The following is a 21,649-nucleotide window of genomic DNA, read 5'->3' as shown; positions in this document are numbered from 1 at the left end:
GTATAATTACATGTAAACAAATATTTAGATGGGTATCATAAATGCTTAGTGAGCATTTATGATACCCAGGATTTTCATAAATTTCAATACGCGGCGTAAGTAGCTAACTGAACACCCCTCCTCGCGCCAAGCTGGTAGCGCCACCCCATCTGTTCCGCTCTTGTGAAATTCTGATTGAAACAGATTGTAGCTAGCACTCTCCGACCCGGGTTTCAATGGCAACTGACTGAATGGAACATCAACAGCAACTTTTGTCTTTTTTTTTAAGGAATTAAGGAGATTTTACACCAATACCTTGAGGAAATTATTTCTAATGTGAGAAACAAAGTTATACAATTTAAGGTCCGAAAATGTCCCAGGGATGTACAATTTCTGTGGAAGAGATCCAGTCTTGGTGGGAAGTCCCCGCCATAGCTCACTTCTGTTCGCTGTTCAGGACGGCATTCAACCTACCAGACTTTGAAATTGAGGTAAAGAAGTTCTCGAAATTACGTTTAGATTTTTGTGATACATTTTTTTCTATTTTTGGACTGCTAAATTTCAATTTCCTTTATATTTGCCTCATATAATTCGTTTTGTAGGGCAGTTGAAAACTAGATAGCTAGCTCACGTTAGCTAGCTAGCTCATCTATTCAGAACTTATCTGTGTTTATCTAACGCTAGCCAAGTTAGCTGCTAACTGGTTAGCTAGTAAGCTACTAGCTAAGCCAGAATGTTTGAAAACAAGTTAAGTCCCAGTTTAAATAAACTATATTGTTTTATTTCATGAGATACATACTATTACTTTGTAGCTATAACAAGCAATGCAGTTAACGTCAGCTAACTAGTTACACCAATGCCATTGGCAATGGTCGTGTGTTGTATTTTGATAGTTCTTGCCAGCCGAAACAGAACCATGTGGTGTGATCGGTTTGTTTTCATTTGGTGAAATCTACGCTCGTGTTTACAGCCATCCATAGTAAAGCGCACGTCTTTGTCCAAGTGTTACCTAGCTAACTTACCGTTATAGGTTTAAACAACATGTTAATTATATCACCGTAAATAGTTAACGTTAGCTAGTTATGTGTAACTTATCATTGATTAGAAGAGCATTAACGTTAGCTATTCTCTTTATTACTCTCAATAACAAAATAAATCGCACGTGAATGAAGACTGCTTGCAGTTTCTTGCTCCCTTTTGATCCACTGTTGCCATGTTTTTATCAAATACAGTCAAGTTCATGACGAGAGTTTCAAATGTATTGTCTAGCATGCTATCTGGACAGGGTAGTCAGGGTAGCATTTGCCATTCTGGCATTGTTTCATTCGCTCGGATGTTTTAACGTTACTATGATGAAGCAGTCGTTCAAATGCTTATTTTCTATGAAGCCAACAGAAATGCGTCTAGAGCTTGAATTCGGTCATTTCGCGCGTTACTTTGCAATGAGAAAATCATTGAGATTTATTAAACCTCTGTTAGCTACATAATGCAACTTTTATCATCGGGTCCCAATTCCAAGAGAGTGGTTTTGTTTTTGCAGTTTGCTGCTCCATTAATGCTCAGCTCACTGTTTGGCTGGTTAGTATGCAGTCAAAGTGTAATGGGGATCCTTTGAACCATCGAAGAATGATGGGACTTGAAGAAAATGGGTAAGGTCAACATCGCGCATCAACAGCCCCCATTACTCATACACCCCACCATCTCGGGAGTGAAAAACAAAGGCAAGCATCGCTTTGCTATTGGATGGGGGGCTAAGCATCACCTCTAGTTTGTAGGAAAGTTGGTATTGTGTTAGTTTTTTCCGCGAGTGATGATATGATGCAAACGTCTCGATTCTGTTGAACTCGGGTTTGATCGATCTGCACCGTTTGGTTGTACGCGGGTGCGCGTCCTGCAGTCACTGAGAGCGAATTATTTTTATCCATCTTTAACCGCATCACTAGACACAGATCACATGTGCTACCTTGCCTGCATCCACTGTAGTTTATTTCAAGTAACATTTTATTTGATGGATTGCTTAATCCGTGACGCATATCAGTAACGAAGTCTATGATAATGAGGGTTTGATAGCAAATTGGTCCTGCGCAAATGCGCACCATAAACCCACCGATTTGACGTCTTAATCGGGCGCACTCTTGGTTGTCCAAGGTCACACGTCTATTGTGCTCTAGTCAATAATAAAGTAGAACCTAGGCTATATTTCTGAATTAATGTTAAAGCCCTTCAGTTTATTGATATAGCCGATTACATCTGTAAATATCATTTGAAGTGGTGGAAAATGTACCTACCTCCATTTCAGAAATACTTCTGGGATTATGTAATAGTACATACTTCTGGGATTATGGAAGATTGCATGCTGAAATCTGTCATTTTGTTACTCTTAATTGCTAGAGGACAATATCTCTTGTTTCCCTGTCTATAAAGAATAAAGCTCTCTCTGGTGTAATTACGCAATGGATGATGATAAACATCTAGGCCTAGACTGATCAAATGTCATTGCCACATCCTCACTGCTGCATGGACCAGGGTAGTATATAGCCTAGGACTACATGATCTCACACTCAACCGATCCGATATATTCATTGCATCACGTTACATTGTGTTTAGGGGCTCTGACATTTGGACATTATGGATTGCAACTTTTTAATTGAACCTCTAATATGCATTTTATTTTTTAAAGCAAGGTTAGTCAGAAACCCTCTCACAGGTAGGCTATTTATACACTGGCCCAAACGGAACTGAGCTGAAAGGTTTCCTCACTATTTGGGACACACTAAACCCAATCAGTGAATTGTGGCCCTGGATGATCTTATGTGCTTCATTACCTGGCCTGGAATGGAACAGAGCTTAGTGGATGGCTCTGTTCCTCAATTGGTTTGTTCTTAGCCCTAATGTGTGCTCTTAAACGGCTGTGCTGAAAAAAGCAGATGGCTCGCGTAGTAAATAGCACACAAATCCAGTTCTAAGAGGATCTAGTGTCTTTGATGTGGCCTTGCCTGGGAGGTGATCGTATGACCTAGCTGGAGTAAATGATAAACTGAGATGAAGGCCTGTGTCTCACTGGACAGAGAGAACAGAAAGCCCAAGCGCTTTGGGAGATCACCTCAAGCTCGTCCTGTATTCACCAGCATGTGTACACATACAGTTGAAGTCGGAAGTTTACATACACCTTAGCCAAATACATTTAAACTCAGTTTTTCACAATTCCTGACATTTAATCCTAGTAAAAATTCCCTGTCTTAGGTCAGTTAGGATCACCACTTTATTTAAAGAATGTGAAATGTCAGAATAATAGGAGAGAATGATTTATTTCAGCTTTTATTTCTTTCATCACATTCCCAGTAGGTCAGAAGTTTACATACACTCAATTAGTATTTGGTAGCATTGCCTTTAAATTGTTTAACTTGGGTCAAACGTTTCGGGTAGCCTTCCACAAGCTTCCCACAATAAGTTGGGTGAATTTTGGGCCATTCCTCCTGACAGAGCTGGTGTAACTGAGTCAGGTCTGTAGGCCTCCTTGCTCGCACATGCTTTTTCAGTTCTGCCCACACATTTTCTATAGGATTGAGGTCAGGGCTTTGTGATGGCCACTCCAATACCTTGACTTTGTTGTCCTTAAGCCATTTTGCCACAACTTTGGAAGTATGCTTGGGGTCATTGTCCATTTGGAAGACCCATTTGCGACCAAGCTTTAACTTCCTGACTGATGTCTTGAGATGTTTCTTCAATATATCCACATAATTTTCCTTCCTCATGATGCCATCTATTTTGTGAAGTGCACCAGTCCCTCCTGCAGCAAAGCACCCCCACAGCATGATGCTGCCACCCCCGTGCTTCACGGTTGGGATGGTGTTCTTCGGCTTGCAAGCATCCCCATTTTTCCTCCAAACATGACGATGGTCATTATGGCCAAACAGTTCTATTTTTGTTTCATCAGACCAGAGGGCATTTCTTCAAAAAGTATGATCTTTGTCCCCATGTGCAGTTGCAAGCCGTAGTCTGGCTTTTTTATGGCGTTTTTGGAGCAGTGGCTTCTTCCTTGCTGAGCGGCCTTTCAGGTTATGTCGATATAGGACTGGTTTTACTGTGGATATACAGTGGGGAGAACAAGTATTTGATACACTGCCGATTTTGCAGGTTTTCCTACTTACAAAGCATGTAGAGGTCTGTAATTTTTATCATAGGTACACTTCAACTGTGAGAGACGGAATCTAAAACAAAAATCCAGAAAATCACATTGTATGATTTTTAAGTAATTAATTTGCATTTTATTGCATGACATAAGTATTTGATACATCAGAAAAGCAGAACTTAATATTTGGTACAGAAACCTTTGTTTGCAATTACAGAGATCATACGTTTCCTGTAGGTCTTGACCAGGTTTGCACATACTGCAGCAGGGATTTTGGCCCACTCCTCCATACAGACCTTCTCCAGATCCTTCAGCTTTCGGGGCTGTCGCTGGGCAATACGGACTTTCAGCTCCCTCCAAAGATGTTATATTGGGTTCAGGTCTGGAGACTGGCTAGGCCACTCCAGGACCTTGAGATGCTTCTTACAGAGCCACTCCTTAGTTGCCCTGGCTGTGTGTTTCGGGTCGTTGTCATGCTGGAAGACCCAGCCACGACCCATCTTCAATGCTCTTACTGAGGGAAGGAGGTTGTTGGCCAAGATCTCGCGATACATGGCCCCATCCATCCTCCCCTCAATACGGTGCAGTCATCCTGTCCCCTTTGCAGAAAAGCATCCCCAAAGAATGATGTTTCCACCACCATGCTTCACAGTTGGGATGGTGTTCTTGGGGTTGTACTCATCCTTCTTCTTCCTCCAAACACGGCGAGTGGAGTTTAGACCAAAAAGCTCTATTTTTGTCTCATCACACCACATGACCTTCTCCTATTCCTCCTCTGGATCATCCAGATGGTCATTGGCAAACTTCAGATTGGCCTGAACATGCGCTGGCTTGAGCAGGGGGACCTTGCGTGCGCTGCAGGATTTTAATCCATGACGGCGTAGTGGGTTACTAATGGTTTTCTTTGAGAATGTGGTCCCAGCTCTCTTCAGGTCATTGACCAGGTCCTGCTGTGTAGTTCTGGGCTGATCCCTCACCTTCCTCATGATCATTGATGCCCCACGAGGTGAGATCTTGCATGGAGCCCCAGACCGAGGGTGATTGACCGTCATCTTGAACTTCCTCCATTTTCTAATAATTGCGCCAACAGTTGTTGCCTTCTCACCAAGCTGCTTGCCTATTGTCCTGTAGCCCATCCCAGCCTTGTGCAGGTCTACAATTTTATCCCTGATGTCCTTACACAGCTCTCTGGTCTTGGCCATTGTGGAGAGGTTGGAGTCTGTTTGATTGAGTGTGTGGACAGGTGTCTTTTTATACAGGTAACGAGTTCAAACAGGTGCAGTTAATACAGGTAATGAGTGGAGAACAGGAGGGCTTCTTAAAGAAAAACTAACAGGTCTGTGAGTGCTGGAATACTTACTGGTTGGTAGGTGATCAAATACTTATGTCATGCAATAAAATGCAAATGAATTACTTAAATCATACAATGTGATTTTCTGGATTTTTGTTTTAGATTCCGTCTCACAGTTGAAGTGTACCTATGATAAAAATTACAGACCTCTACATGCTTTGTAAGTAGGAAAACCTGTGAAATCGGCAGTGTATCAAATACTTGTTCTCCCCACTGTAGATACTTTTGTACATGTTTCCTCTAGCATCTTCACAAGGTCCTTTGCTGTTGTTCTGGGATTGATTTGCACTTTTCGCACCAAAGTACGTTCATCTCTAGGAAACAGAACGCGTCTCCTTCCTGAGCAGTATGACAGCTGCGTGGTCCCATGGTGTTTATACTTGCGTACTATTGTTTGTACAGATGAATGTGGTACCTTCAGGCGTTTGGAAATTGCTCCCAAGGATGAACCAGACTTGTGGAGGTCTACAAATTTTTTTCTGAGGTCTTGGCTGATTTCTTTTGATTTTCCAATGATGTCAAGCAGAGGCACTGAGTTTGAAGGTAGGCCTTGAAATACATCCACAGGTACACCTCCAATTGACTCAAATTATGTCAATTAGTCTATCAGAAGCTTCTAAAGCCATGACGTCATTTTCTGGAATTTTCCAAGCTGTTTAAAGGCACGGTCAACTTAGTGTATGTAAACTTCTGACCCACTGGAATTGTGATAGTGAAAATAATCTGTCTGTAAACAATTGTTGGAAAAATTACTTGTCATGCACGAAGTAGATGTCCTAACCGACTTGCCAAAACTATAGTTTGTTAACAAGAAATGTGTGGAGTGGTTGAAAAACTAGTTTATGACTCCAACCTAAGTGTATGTAAACTTCTGACTTCAACTGTATGTAGCCTAAATCAACTGTTGCTCAGACCGGACTAGATTTTCAGTTAAGGAGCTAATTATATTTTGGCGGCTGCATTTTAGCCTTTAGGGACATTTCTCTAATGCAATATATAGCTTATAATGCTCATTCTAGCTCGGTGGAGCCTTGAGGATATGTGGCTACACAGCTAGGATGTTCTAACCATGTTTGACCTGTTTGGATCGACTCCACAGTTCAGAGTAGGTTTGAGGATAGAGGGGTTCCTCTTTCTGATTCCTCCTGGGGCTCAGTGAACACTCTGGGGCTCTGTGTTTAGGCAGGAGGGGGGACTCTGTCAAACGGGTTTATTTTGCTTATCGCTGCATACCATGAGATACCATGGTATACCAAGCAGGCCTACAGTGACATGGATCCAGACCACCATTGTCACTGTCTTGATAAGTAGTCTAACCAAATCTTCCTTGTCCTAAAATATTCTGGTGAGAACACACCTATGTTTAGGATTGATATAGCCTATTTCTCTGAAATTCAATATTGACAGTGAACAAAAATGGGATTTCTCACCAAACTCCTAGAAGTTGAATAACACTCTTTGATATAGAAGATGCAACCAGAATGTTTCTTTGAACTCCACCACCAAAAATCGTAAAAGATACTGATTTCCTGTTTGTACTTGTGCTCTGTCTGTGTGTCTTGGTGGCACTTAGCTCTGTGCAGCGCTATCTGTGAGCATTTAGTTTGGTTACTTAAGAGTCGGGCAGGAAGGAAGTGGCTGTCATTCCCCTGACAGAATGGTCTTTCCTCTGGTATCGAGCGTCCAGGTGATTTGATTTGAGCCTTGGTCTCAGTGTCAACATTCCATGACATTCTCTCCCATTGTGGACACAGAGCGATGCATGTCTCAGGGAGGCTGGTGTTCTGTCTTCCCCATTCTCTTTTTTCTTTTTCTTTTTTTCTTTAACCTTTTATTTAACTAGGCAAGTCAGTTAAGAACAAATTCTTATTTACAATGACGGCCTACACCGGCCAAACCCGGACGATGCTGGGCCAATTGTGCGCCGCCGTATGGGACTCCCAATCACGGCCGGTTATGATACAGCCTGGAATCGAACCAGGGGGTCTGTAGTGACGCCTCAAGCACTGAGATGCAGTGCCTTAGATCACTGCGCCACTCGGGAGCCCTAACACTGGACGGACATTGTGGCCACTGAGAGCTTCAACCAGCTGTCCCTAACACATTCATTGGCTCTTGTTAATCTTCTATTCTGGTTTTGTCCTCTGGTGGCAGAATTGGAAGATGGGAGGAAAGGGTATGCTAGCCTCTATGAGTAATGCACTTCTTGTGTAGAGAGGGTATAAATAACAGTTTTATTTGTTACCAGTGTCATCTCTGCAGAGGAAATTATCAGCATGTGAGAGAGGCAAACATGTAATGATTGACTTGAAGAATGCATTTTACGCCTTTTGCTTTAGCTCTACAAGGGTCTAATATCTTGTCTCTTGGTCATAAAGCTCAGTTGGTAACGAGCGCTCAGGATGGAGGGAATGGCTCAGTGGACAGAATTCACTGTGGCTTTTTTCAGGAGCCCGTTTATGAATGCCACAGAGCCTAACTTTTTTAACTTGTGAAACCGCTACCAACTGGATATTAACAAACCCAGTGATCCAGTGGGAAGGTGGTGTTGTTGAGCAGCTCTTTTCTTTTTCGGGCCGCGGTTCCGCTGGGTGATAATGGAGATTTTCTTGGCAAGCTCACACAACGGCTCCTTGCACATTGTTCCCATGTTACACTTCACTGTTGCTCCCAGTCTCCCCTGGCCGGAGGGAGAGGGGCTCTGCAGGAAGAGGCCCCAGCCGACCTGGCCGTCCCCCTGCTTCTTTGTCTCAATGGAGGCACGCTTGATTTCCTGGCAGTGTGGCTGTGAAATGAGCCCTGAAATCCCAGAGCCTCCTGGAACTCCGAGCCTCCTCCGGATCCTCCAGGATGTGCCCTCCACCACCAGTACTGCCAGTCTCTGCCAGCCTGAGCCTAACATTCTACTTGAAATATGTGTGTTGTGCTGGTGTTTGGTACAGCGTGTCTGATTCCATACATCTTCATCAGCTGTCTGATGTTATCTGGAGAGCGGCAGGGAAATTGGCCTCTTTCTGCGGCCGTTTATTAAACTTAAGACAGGCAGAGGGATGATGGCCGGGTACTAATTTGCGTTGAGGGTGAATCCATTTTAAGAGCTGGGCTGACGAAGCCGGTCTGCAGGGCTGGATGCGGATGTAATGGAAATCTGTCTGCTTTGGCTGCTGCGATCTGCACTGATGATACACTGAAACAGGTCCTGGTCGCTATGGAGCCAACCTACCTACTGAAACAGGCCCTGGTCCCTATGGAGCCAACCTACCTACTGAAACAGGTCCTGGTCGCTATGGAGCCAACCTACCTACTGAAACAGGTCCTGGTCGCTATGGAGCCAACCTACCTACTGAAACAGGTCCTGGTCCCTATGGAGCCAACCTACCTACTGAAACAGGTCCTGGTCGCTATGGAGCCAACCTACCTACTGAAACAGGTCCTGGTCGCTATGGAGCCAACCTACCTACTGAAACAGGCCCTGGTCGCTATGGAGCCAACCTACCTACTGAAACAGGTCCTGGTCGCTATGGAGCCAACCTACCTACTGAAACAGGTCCTGGTCGCTATGGAGCCAACCTACCTACTGAAACAGGTCCTGGTCCCTATGGAGCCAACCTACCTACTGTAGAGAAGAGCCCTCAGCACTGGACCTGGCAGTTCTCAACAAACTGAAATGAACAGGGAACCTAGGATGTTGCTTATTGTCGTGAAGCCATTGAAAGTATTTCACTCCAATGACTTCCAACTCCCGCCGCCATATTGTACTGATTGCTCATCACGTCCCTGTGAACACCAGCCCTCTTCTCGTTCTCAGGGTGTCTCCCCACCCAACTTGGGCTGTGATGTTCAGTGTGCAAGTGCTGAATAGCCTTTATTCATCCAGCCCCCAGAGCGGTGCAACTCCAGCCCTGGCATCACCATGACTAAATCCCAGATGGTGGCTCTTTCTTTGCCTTCCCCTGGAGGGTGGAGGTGCTGCTGACTGGGTGCTGCTGCCTGCTGCAGCCTGTCTGGACTGGGGGGGGGCTTCTATTCTTCCCAGGCCTGCGCCTGATTGTAAAATAAGATTTAGTCCTATTAGATCTGGCAGAGCAGGGAGCTGAGTGAGCAAGGCCTCTTGTCTAAACGCAAATGGATTAGGGAGAAGGATCTATAGTGGTTTGTGACGTTCCCCAAGTTTAGACAGGGCCCTCTGGTACCCGCTAATTCAGTGTGTGGATTATATGTTGAAGATAGCAGGATTTAGCTAAAGCGTGCTGCTGGAGTCTGGGTTGAATTGAGGGCATTGATCTGAGAGGGGCCGTCCTCAGCGGAACTTCTGGGGTTTTTGGGAGGAAGTGAACGTTGGCTGTGGGATCTGCGCTGTCAATAAAGGAAGGGTCAGCGGGCCATGTTGCAGCCAGCGCAACGCTGCGTCTTGAAAAGGATCAGTGGTTGCTGCGTTCATCCTGAATATCTTTACCTTTTAACCCTGGCCTGCACAGCTCTTTTGTCAGCCCCAAAAGGAGAAAGGACCCCCCACACACACAACAACAATGAGCCTTTCATCAGCCCAGTTTGTTTTATCCTACTATATTGGCTGAATCCTCCACCCCGGAGTTCTCCCTTAGCTCTGCTGCGCTACACACCACACACTCTCCCAGCACAACCCACCACGGCTCATCCTCTCAAAGTGCCACACATGTGACCCTCACATCGCCGTGTCGGCTAACTCCAAGCCCAATCCTTTTCACACCCTGCTGTAACCCCTCAAGGATGTGGATCCCTCATTAATACACACACTTATACACACATTCTTAGTCCTTCACATGCACTATGTCTCTCTAACAACCATACCCAGGCACATTGTAAGAGCCGACTCCCCTCCCCCAGCTGTGATTGACAAGTGGAGCAGCAGTACATGCATCAGATGGTTTCACATGGGGAGTTGGGGGGTGAGGGGCACGTACACTGGGGTTTGTTTCAGCCAACTCTATTGTTGCTGCTCCCCATGGCTCCCTCTCTCTGTCTCCAGTCTGGGGCGGCCTCTACCCTCACTGCCTGCTCTTTCAAGGGCTCCCCTTGTTATTGGCTTGTAGAGAAGAACGAACAGAGTAGAGGGTAAATTTACTTATGAGCTTCTGCGAATCAGGTCTTGTCTAGGGGGATTCCTTGAAAGCCAGCTAACAACCTAAGCCTAACTCATATGTATTTAGTGCGGCTGGCTGACGTGTTTACATCCCAGTCTCAATACAGTGTGATGCAACATCACACATTGAGCAGGTAAGAGCGGGATGGGAAATATGGTGTTCGGAGCATTTTTCGGCAGGGTGTGCAATGCTTTTCCTCCCTCAAGACAACGGGGGAGGGGAGTTTGTGTTGGGGGGTGCATTAACCAGCGGGAGTGTCACCCCACAGACTCAGAGACTGGGAGAGGGGGGGGGTTGCTGTGTGTGTGGGAGGGAGGCGCAGATTGGGTGATACATGTGGGACCTGAGGCTAAGGGTGGAGGATGGTGTAGATGGGCACAAGCTCGGGTGCTTAGAGGCTGTAGTCAGAACAGCCTGAAACAAAGACTCAGTCAGATACACTTCTTGGTCTTAGGAGCAGTTGTTAGTTGGAGTACTTATCACCTGTTTTGTAAAGGGCTGTTCGAAATGGTTCTGTCAAGCATGCCTTTCTCTGTGATATGTTTGAATAGTCAGTGTTCCCCTGTCTTTCTTTAGTAGGCTACATGATGTTCCTTATGCAAGTTTTGCTGTACTGTTGTTTTTAGTTTCACCTGTTGCTCCTCTCTCATTCCCGCTCTCCTGTCTCACCGTTCTGTTGTCTCACTGCTGTTGTGCGTTCTCTGTGCCATACTCATGTTGCTGCACTTCTAGTCCTACCCCTGCTCTCCCATCTGCCTCGTGTTGTTTTCCCCAGGCCATTGCTCACTCTGTTATTGCTATCAGGTATCCTTGGGACGTCCCTACCGTAACCATTTTAAATTTCAACTTCAATGTGGTGACGTCAGTTGGACGTCCCAAGGATCCCGGATAGCTCCCACCACATTGGTCAAACAGTTTTTTCCTCTGTAGGGCCAGCAGGCTAAATGTGTGTGTAGGATGTGGGAAATTAGACCTTTTGGGTTGTCAGCATAAAGCAGGAAACTCCAGTTCTGAGAGGAAGTTGAAGTGTTTACCCGTGTGGCTGTGGAGGAATGAGACTGCTGGTGCTGGCCTCCCATCTCCTGTGCTTAATGATCCTCACCCAGGGGGCTCTGCTGTCTGCACGGCAGTAAGCTCAGCCCGGGAAAGATCTGTCCAACTTCAGTCTCCCCAGCCCAGCCCCCTCACTCCCCTCCCCAGCACAGCCAACTGTCACACCTGGCCAACTGGCCCTGACATTGAGACTGCAATGAAACTCAGCCGGAGCTCCTACTTGAATGATCATGGGAATCAGCAGTTTGCTATGTGTGTACCTCCTTGTTTTCCCTATGTGTTGTATGACGCTGTAGATTCCCCATGGCAAAGTGGTAGAAGATGGGTCCTTTACTAGCTGCTGCCTTTGGTGTCGGCTAATGGGGATCCTAATGCATAAAATAAAGATGATTCCCATGTAAACAGTTTTGTCGGGTTGTTGTTTTCAGGGGCCAAATGGAGACCATGGCTAGGTAGCACGGAGGCCATCATGTTTTGAATGTGTCCGAACGTTGCTCCGGGGTTTCACAGCAGCAAGCGCGAGATGGGCGGACCTATCACCAGAGCTCCAACCAACTCATTATGCATCCAGATAGGTGGTATGCAGGCATCCATCTTGTTTATCTATCTTTTGGTTCTTCTCAAGGTCAGGTATGAGACATATCTCATTGCTCTCCGGAACAAATGCATGGCACATCCTGAGGATGTAGGGCGTCTTCCTGTGTTGTTATGGTGTGTGCCTTGCTACGTGTCGTGTGGGAGGGGAGGTCTGAGTGTTGTCAGTTGATGGCTCCTGAAGGAGCCATGTAAGAGGAGGAGTGGGGGAGGTAAGTGAGAATAGCCTTCACACAACAAAGGCCGGCCTCCCAACCCCGTCCCTCCTCTAACTGCCTGCTTGAACCTCTCCTGGAGCTGTTAACGGCATTTGCATGAAAAATCATCTGCAGTGAGGCTCTGCAGAGAGAAGCCAGCCCTGATACCATGTCCTCTCTGGGTCTGCTGGAGCCGTCAGATACAGCCCCAGTGGCAGGGCTTATCACACTAGGCCACACGTTGTCGTTGGTACACGAGCATTGATTGGGAGAACTGGGCGTGTTTCTTTTATCTTCAAATGCACCCGCCTGTCTCCTCAGACCCTTCTGTTGCTGAGACTGTCTTGTAGGGTCACTGAGTGAGCATGTGTTCTGTTTTCTCTGTGGCGTGGCCCTATGGCGAATGATCAGCCCCAGCAGGGGCTCTAAATGGCAGTGGCCTTTGACACCGGGCCTCCCTGGCTCTACCTGGGGTATCTGTCGGCCTGCGGAGCGAGGAGCTCTGGGACCTTTGTGCACACATTCAACCAACCTGCTGTGTTAACCCACCACAGAGGCTCTGTTTACGTAATCATCAGCAAATGTTTGTGAATCGTGTGGGTGTTTTTCTCTCTGACGCAAGAGGCTCGTGGCAGCACACAACTGAAGTCCATTCCTTTGAATGGGATTGGCCCATCTTTGACCAAAAATATGTCCTGTGTTACACATTATGTGTAACACAGGACATATTTTCAGTCAACAATGGGCCAATCCCATATAAGTATGGCAGTTTTGACACCAGTGATTTGCTCATGGCAGAGCTTAGGGTTCCTCTGCTGTGAGTCAGAATGCCAGAAGCCAACCTCTGACCCTGTATTCCAGGTGTGATGTTGCAAGTGACACCTGAGGCATAGCGCGCACACATACACTGATAGTGATCCTTGCCAGCTACCCTACCCTAGCAAGCTACAGCAGAGCCACTGACACATCCGCTGAAGGGGGTGAAAGTGCGCTTTAGAGGATGTGACACACCTTTGACTTAGCATTGACTCACCCTCCAATCATCCTTCAAGCATTTTACTCACGTGAGGCGTGTTTACCAGGCTGCTTTGTCAAGTTTTAGTGCCTTGGTGATGTCTGTCAACCCTCTATCAACACTTTGATTTGGACTGTTGACAAAGATGGACAGGCATATCTGTCTTATCGATGTTCTATCTGTACCATGTGCAGGTCATCGGGTTGACCTAGTGTGAGTAGTTCCTGTGTGTGCCTTGGGGTGCAGGGCGTGTCCTCGCCGTGTGTTTGATCCCGGCAGTTTGAGCTCCTTGCAGGAGAGCTGCAGTGAGTGTCCCTCATCACGGCCCTTAACACACACTGGGCTTGATTAACGGTGAGCCCACAGAGGATCTCCGTCGTGCTGAAGAAAGGACACACACCCCACACTAATTCCCTTTCCTTTTGCCATCTGAGCTGCGTCTGAGCTGCCGAGTGGCACTTCAAAGGTGGAGCGGGGTGGTGTTAATCCAGGGCTGCTCTGCTGGGCTGGACCCCGGCTACCACGGACGGCCCCAGGTTTGAAGTGTGATCAAAGTGCAGTCTGCCACTGATAGATGGGGCCCAGGGGCTGGCTGTCATGGGACCAGGAAGTGCCAAGGAGCGTGACACAGGATCTCAGTGTCCCTATGTCGACGGAGGGAAGGGGGGAGACCAGATCAGAACCAAAAGTCCTCCATGATAACCTAAAGTACACACATGGACACAGACTTACATTCACAACAAGCCTACACACTCATACTCCCTCTCTCTTTTCCAAGGCTACACACACAGATACGTTTTTGTTATCCTACATGTGCTATCATAACACTGAGCGTAGCTGTTGAAAGAGCCCCATGTTCTAAGACAGAACTAAAATCATAGGCATAGCACTGAGGCTAGCTAGATAGGGTAATTCCACGGGAACGGAATTGCGCTGACTCAGATTTGTTCACTTAAAATGTATGCCAAACAAAATCAATTTAGATTTGTCAAAGTTGAACAAACCTTACAACTCTATGCACAAGGACTACTTTTAACCATTCACACTGAACATTTTACAAACACACATTTGCTGGAAGAACTGTGCAGATGCAAAGTTTGGTAACAGAATTTCGGTATAATCTCTGTGTCCACGTTTTCCAAAACCTTCAGCTCTGAATTAAGATTCAACGATGTCTGCAGAAAGAATAGGGTGTCAGCTATGACGCGACACATTGACTTTGAAAAAATATATTTGGGATACTGAACTGCATTAAGTGAAGTGGATTTACACCTGGTAAAGACATTTAATCATGGGTCCCTGATCTGTACTACACAGAAATGCATAATTGTGACCCACCATCTCTTTTCGGTCTTTCGCTCCAAAATTTGAAATTGTGTTTTTTATAGTGGATAACAGTACAGACTCGGAGCTTCAAAATGGTATATCATGCACTAGTTGAGGAACAATGCGAAAGTAATGCTGCTTTGAAAGTTGATAAACTTGTTACCCCACTTTTGAGAAAATGTCCCTTGAATGTTTTGGTACACCTACTAGAGCTCTTTTTTTGTTTACACCTGTTCAGCATCGTTCACACCCTCTTAAGCCTTAGGCCCACCCATCTCTTTGATTCACATGTGAGGCCATGTACTAAACAGTGTATGTACAATAACAAAACCAATAATGATGGCAGTTATACTGGTGATAGATGAGGTAGACTGTGTCTGTAATCACCCCCAGACACACCTGGCTAATTAGATGGGCCATGTAAAAGAGAGGCTATAACCACATCTGGCTAAGTGGCTGGGTCTATTGTCATGTACATGAAATACAATAGATGACCCTAATCACCCCCAGACACCTGGCTAAATTGATGGGTCATGTAATCGTCTGACGAAGTGGAGTCTTTTGTTTAGAAATCTAGCTAACTAAACAATTAACCATAATTCCAACCCATACAGTATTGCAATACAAACGGATTGTCATAGCTAGCCACCATGCATGAGATGATGTAGTATGAATCTGCAGGTAGCTAAAGCTAACCAACTAGGTTCAATGGTATCTAGCTAACAGTAGGCTATAACTAGCAATGCAAATGGCTTTGAGATATGAATGATATTACTACACAGATCATACACGTAGCTAGCTAACTAGGGAGCTAACATTAGCTAGCTAACAGTAGGCTTTAACTTGCAATGAAAATGACTTTTTTACCAAATTTGAAACGTAAGATCTGAAAATGTCCTCTCGTTTGCGTTTTGTACAGCTTGTCAAGTCACTCCGGTTCAAACTGACAGTGTTCAATCCCATAATCATCAGATCGTTCTCCCTCTCAGTCAGGGATGCCATGGTTGATTTCAAAACTCTGTCAACTTCTTCCGTGACAACACTGATGATCTCCATTTCGTCCCCTTCACTGTGATCAGAAGACGCTACAATGTCTGGTTCAATGGCTTTAACGTTTTACCTAGCTAAGTCAGCGATTTTCTCATCATATGATTCATTTTCAGAGTCAAATAGTCTTTTTTTTTTGGGGGGGGGGGGGGGGGGGGTAGAAGGATTACTTTATCCTATCCCAGGTGTTCCTTAAAGAGGTGGGGTTTCAAATGTCTCCGGAAGGTGGTGAGTGACTCCGCTGTCCTGGCGTCGTGAGGGAGCTTGTTCCACCATTGGGGTGCCAGAGCAGTGAACAGTTTTGACTGGGCTGAGCGGGAACTGTGCTTCAGCAGAGGTAGGGGAGCCAGCAGGCCAGAGGTGGATGAACGCAAGCCCTCGTTTGGGTGTAGGGACTGATCAGAGCCTGAAGGTACGGAGGTGCTGTTCCCCTCACAGCTCCGTAGGCAAGCACCATGGTCTTGTAGCAGATGCGAGCTTCAACTGGAAGCCAGTGTAGTGTGCGGAGGAGCGGGGTGACGTGAGAGAACTTGGGAAGGTTGAACACCAGACGGGCTGCGGCATTCTGGATGAGTTGTAGGGGTTTAATGGCACAGGCAGGGAGCCCAGCCAACAGCGAGTTGCAGTAATCCAGACGGGAGATGACAAGTGCCTGGATTAGGACCTGTGTCGCTTCCTGTGTAAGGCAGGGTCGTACTCTCCGAATGTTGTAGAGCATGAACCTACAGGATTGGGTCACCGCCTTGATGTTAGCGGAGAACGACAGGGTGTTGTCCAGGGTCACGCCAAGGCTCTTCGCACTCTGGGAGGAGGACACAATGGAGTTGTCAACCGTGATGGCGAGATCATGGAACGGGCAGTCCTTCCCCGGGAGGAAGAGCAGCTCCGTCTTGCCAAGGTTCAGCTTGAGGTGGTGATCCGTCATCCATACTGATATGTCTGCCAGACATGCAGAGATGCGATTCGCCACCTGGTTATCAGAAGGGGGAAAGGAGAAGATTAGTTGTGTGTCGTCTGCGTAGCAATGATAGGAGAGGCCATGTGAGGATATGACAGAGCCAAGGGACTTGGTGTATAGCGAGAATAGGAGAGGGCCTAGAACTGAGCCCTGGGGGACACCAGTGGTGAGAGCACGTGGTGCGGAGACAGCTTCTCGCCACGCCACTTGGTAGGAGCGACCGGTCAGGTAGGACGCAATCCAAGAGTGAGCCACGCTGGGCATCTCCGGCGCGGCTCACTCTTGGATTGCCCAGCTCGGAGAGGGTGGAGAGGAGGATCTGATGGTTCACAGTATCAAAGGCAGCAGACAGGTCTAGAAGGCAGCAGACAGGTCTAGAAGGACAAGAGCAGAGGAGAGAGAGTTAGCTTTAGCAGTGCGGAGAGCCTCCGTGACACAGAGAAGAGCAGGGAGGAGAAGGTGGCAAAGAGCTTCCTAGGGTTAGAGGCAGATGCTTGGAATTAAGAGTGAAGAAAATGTAGAGAGGAGGGAGTGAAAAGATGCCAGGTCCGCAGGGAGTCTAGTTTTCCTCCATTTCCGCTCGGCTGCCCGGAGCCCTGTTCTGTGAGCTCGCAATGAGTCATCAAGCCACGGAGCTGGAGGGGAGGACCGAGCCGGCCGGGAGGATAGGGGACATAGAGAGTCAAAGGATGCATAAAGGGAGGAGAGGAGGGTTGAGGAGGCAGAATCAGGAGATTGGAGGGAGAAGGATTGAGCAGAGGGAAGAAATGATAGGATGGAAGAGGAGAGAGTAGCGGGGGAGAGAGAGAGCGAAGGTTGCGACGGCACATTACCATCTGAGTAGGGGCAGAGTGAGTAGTGTTGGAGGAGAGCGAGAGAGAAAAGGATACAAAGTAGTGGTCGGAGACATGGAGGGGAGTTGCAGTGAGATTAGTAGAAGAACAGCATCTAGTAAAGATGAGGTCAAGCGTATTGCCTGCCTTGTGAGTAGGGGGGGACGGTGAGAGGGTGAGGTCAAAAGAGGAGAGGAGTGGAAAGAAGGAGGCAGAGAGAAATGAGTCAAAGGTAGACGTAGGGAGGTTGAAATCCCCCAGAACTGTGAGGGGTGAGCCATCCTCAGGAAAGGAACTTATCAAGGCGTCAAGCTCATTGATGAACTCTCCAAGGGAACCTGGAGGGCGATAGATGACAAGGATATTAAGCTTAAATGGGCTAGTGACTGTGACAGCATGTAATTCAAATGAGGAGATAGACAGATGGGTCAGGGGAAAAATAGAGAATGTCCATTTGGGAGAGATGAGGATTCCTGTGCCACCACCCCGCTGACCAGATGCTCTCGGGGTATGCGAGAACACATGGTCAGATGAGGAGAGAGCAGTAGGAGTAGCAGTGTTTTCAGTGGTAATCCATGTTTCCGTCAGCGCCATGAAGTCGAGGGACTGGAGGGTAGCATAGGCTGAGATGAACTCTGCCTTGTTGGCAGCAGAACGGCAGTTCCAGAGGCTGCCTGAGACCTGGAACTCCACGTGGGTGGTGTGTGCAGGGACCACCAGGTTAGAGAGGCAGCAGCCACGCGGTGTGAGGCGTTTGTATAGCCTGTGCGGAGAGGAGAGAACAGGGATAGACAGAGGCATAGTTGACAGGCTGCAGAAAATGGCTACAATAATCCAAAGGAGATCGGAATGAAATGAACTAAACATCTGGGAAAGGAGAGAGCGGGGCCTCCCTCACCACAACACCCAAATATAACTCTCCCAACTTCCACCTCAGAAACTATAATTGTTGTGAACTACAGCGGTTCAATGTTTTCTAGGAATAGACTAACTTAGTTTATTCAGCTAGCTAACTAGGTACAGTATTCTTCCGTGAAAATCGTCCAGGGCACCTAGTCATAAGACGCCACAGCCAGCTAGCATGCCGGACTCCAACAACACGGTTTAGCACCAATACTCGGCCACAACAAACCACCAGTGTGTCAACACGCCAAGCAGATCGTTCGTGTCCGTGTCTAACGTTGTGGGTTAGTCCCGACATCTTGAGCGAGTCCGTCGTCAACTTATTCAGCCAGTTAGTTAGCTAGAATAGTTAGCATACTAGCTAGCCATTGCTTTCAGACAAATAAGAAACCCCTCCTTTCAATGCCTCTCCTGTGAAGTAGTGACGTGCGACATACGCCTAGATTCCTGAAACGGGGCACATGTAGAGATGAAGGAATTTAGCTTTAAAAATGCAGAATTGTCTCAGCCTCATTGAAAAATGTGTAGAATAGCATGAGATTAGCTATAAAACTGGATATTTTTCTATTTGCCCATGGCTGTTTCAGTTATTAAACAACTAATTGACCGATGTCTGTTCAATTACTTGAATTCCATTTAGTTTCTTTTGTGAGCCCAACGCATCGTTTTCTCTAGAGAGATCATATAATTTACGAGAGAAATCAAGGCAAGAGCTATGTGGGACACTGGGCTGAAGGGAGTTGTAGTTTTCAAAGTGTTGGTCCCATGTTTAATGAGCTGAAATAAAAAAATCCCAGAAATGTTCCATACGCACAAAGCTTATTTCTCTCATTCTGTGCACAAATTTGTTTACATACCTATTAGTGAGCATTTCTCATTTTCCAAGATAATCCATCCACTTGACAGGTGTGGCATATCAAAAAGCTGATTAAGCACCATGATCATTACACAGGTGCACCTTGTGCTGGAGACAATAAAAGGCCACTTTTAAATTGTGCAGTTTTGTTACACAACACAATGCCACCGATGTCTCAAGTTTTGAGGGAGCGTGAAATTGGCACGCTGACTGCAGGAATGTCCACCAGAGCTGTTGCCAGAGGCTTGCATGTTAATTTCTCTACCATAAGCTGCCTCCAACGTCGTTTTAGAGAATTTGGCAGTACGTCCAGCCGGCCTCACAACCGCAGACCACTTGGAACCACGCCAGCCCAGGACCTCCACATCCGGCTTCTTCACCCGCGGGATCGTCTGAGGGAGAGGGGGTGCTGAGGAGTATTTATGTCTGTAATAAAGCCCTTTTGTGGGGACCAATCATGTGAAATCCATAGATTAGGGCCTAATGAATTTATTTCAATTGACTGATTTCCTTTATATGAACTGTAACTCAGTACAATCTTAAATTGTTGCATGTTGCGTTTTATATTTTTCTTCAGTATAGTTCAGCGCAGAAACATGGTAATGAACTACAATGACCATAATCCATTGCACCTGTTCTTTCCGTCCCGGACAGAGATGGATACACTTTTTTACGCCTGCTACGTTAGGTTCGATACACACAGACCGCATGAGAGAGGAATGTACACAACGGGGAGAGCGCGGGATAGACAGTTCGTGAAAGTATGTCTTATATACTTTGAAGAACTAGTAAAATGATTGTCAGACAGCTCTGCAGCATACTTAGGCAGGCTAGCCTAGCTAAATAGGATGACTGAAGACTGCACAGAGATAATATTGTCTGTCTGGCTGGCTGCTACTGCCTGAGCAGAGATGTGAAGATGACTTTAAGGAATGAAAAATTGTGAAGTCATCAAATAAAAACTGTTATATACACAACTGACATATTTGATTATTTCATAGTCCTTTTTTATTTTTCTATTGATGTCTACACAATGTGGACCTGACAGAGACAATGGAATATTTTCAATGTTTTGGCAATTACATTTTCACTCTTTTTGGCTTTGGAATGTCAATTAAACTCAAATGTAATTGTTTCATAATGCATTTTAATGTTTTCTTTTTTTTTTCTTTCGAAACTCAAATCAAAACCCAAGATTTTTATTTTTTTAGAATCGAACCAAAACTGAAACGGCTTAAAAAAACAATCGCTCAGCGTTACTGGTAGCTAGCCATGTTATTGTAGTTTCTGTCCCCCCAGTTCCAGGCCCTCCCAGGGTTGTGAGCTTCCCTCCTCCCAGGCTCTTCATATTGTCTAACCTGTCAAATTTTACAACATGAGGAGATTGATCAATAGGTTTTTTAATTGGTAATTGAAATGTGCTCAAGAAGCTTAATGAACTCTGCATTTTGAATAATAGGACTTGGAGATAAAGAATCAGCCCAGCCAGCTCCTCTGGCATGTTTCGGAGTAGCTATCTGATGATTTTTCATCCTGCTGACTGACTCCTAGCTTCCTTGCCTCTCCACAGCCAGGAGGTGTGGAGGCTGACCCCCCCCCCCCCCCCCCCCCCCCCCCCCCAGTGACCCGGCACTCAGACTGCACAATGAAACGGGCCTCCTCGCCCTTCAGTTAATTCTGGACTGTCACCATGCTTTTTCTTTGGGGAGGTTTGTTGTTGGTGGTGGAGGGGAGATGTGTTTAATGCAGAGAATTTGGAAGTGGGTACTGTAGATCGAGACAGAAGGGCATGGTGTGGCAGTCAGCTGCAGGCCGATTTACTTTTTAAAGGGGAATGGCCAATGCAGAAGGGTCGCTTTGCATCCTGGGAAAGTGGGAAGAAAGGATAAGTGAAATGGACACTTGGCTGATAGAGCTCTTTGCATTAGCATTTTTCGCCCTCTCAGCCTCCCTTGTCTCTGCCCAGCCTCTGCTCTGTAGCTGAGGGCCTTTGGGTATCCCGGGGAGAGAGCAAAGCATGCTGGGTAACGGTGTGAGGCAGTGTGGGGCGCTGTGGCCCGGTTGATCAGCGGAGGAGCGGGGGGGCGGGTCTGTGCGCAGGCCTTAGGCTCCTGCTGCTGTGTCTCCTTGGCTCTTTCAGGGCCTTTAGAGTTTGCTCTCCCGGTTACTGCCGCTTCATAAACCCTCAATGGCACCACACAATGCCAGGCAGGAGAGGGGTCAGGTTTGAACTTGAACCTCTCCTCCAACCGCTGGCAAAAAGGACTCCTCTGAGAACATGT

The 21,649-nt window shown here is 46.5% G+C and overlaps 1 protein-coding gene across 2 annotated transcripts in view; it reads left to right on the top strand.

Annotated features, from left to right (window-relative positions):
• Window positions 1-211: 211 nt before the first annotated feature.
• The window catches only part of LOC311134658 (chromatin remodeling regulator CECR2-like), a 41,691-nt gene continuing 20,253 nt past the window's right edge, over window positions 212-21,649 (top strand). For both annotated transcript variants that reach the window (XM_084168405.1, XM_084168404.1), the window contains exon 1: window positions 212-470. In XM_084168405.1, the coding sequence (XP_084024531.1) occupies window positions 351-470 (120 nt within the window). In that variant the 5' untranslated portion in view covers window positions 212-350. The remainder of the gene's footprint in view (window positions 471-21,649) is intronic.

Source organism: Coregonus lavaretus, assembly GCF_964263955.1.
Source record: "Coregonus lavaretus genome assembly, chromosome: 9".
Lineage (NCBI taxonomy): Eukaryota > Metazoa > Chordata > Actinopteri > Salmoniformes > Salmonidae > Coregonus > Coregonus lavaretus.
The sequence above is the reverse complement of the archived record's forward strand: the minus strand, read 5'-3'. Positions and strand labels throughout refer to the sequence as shown.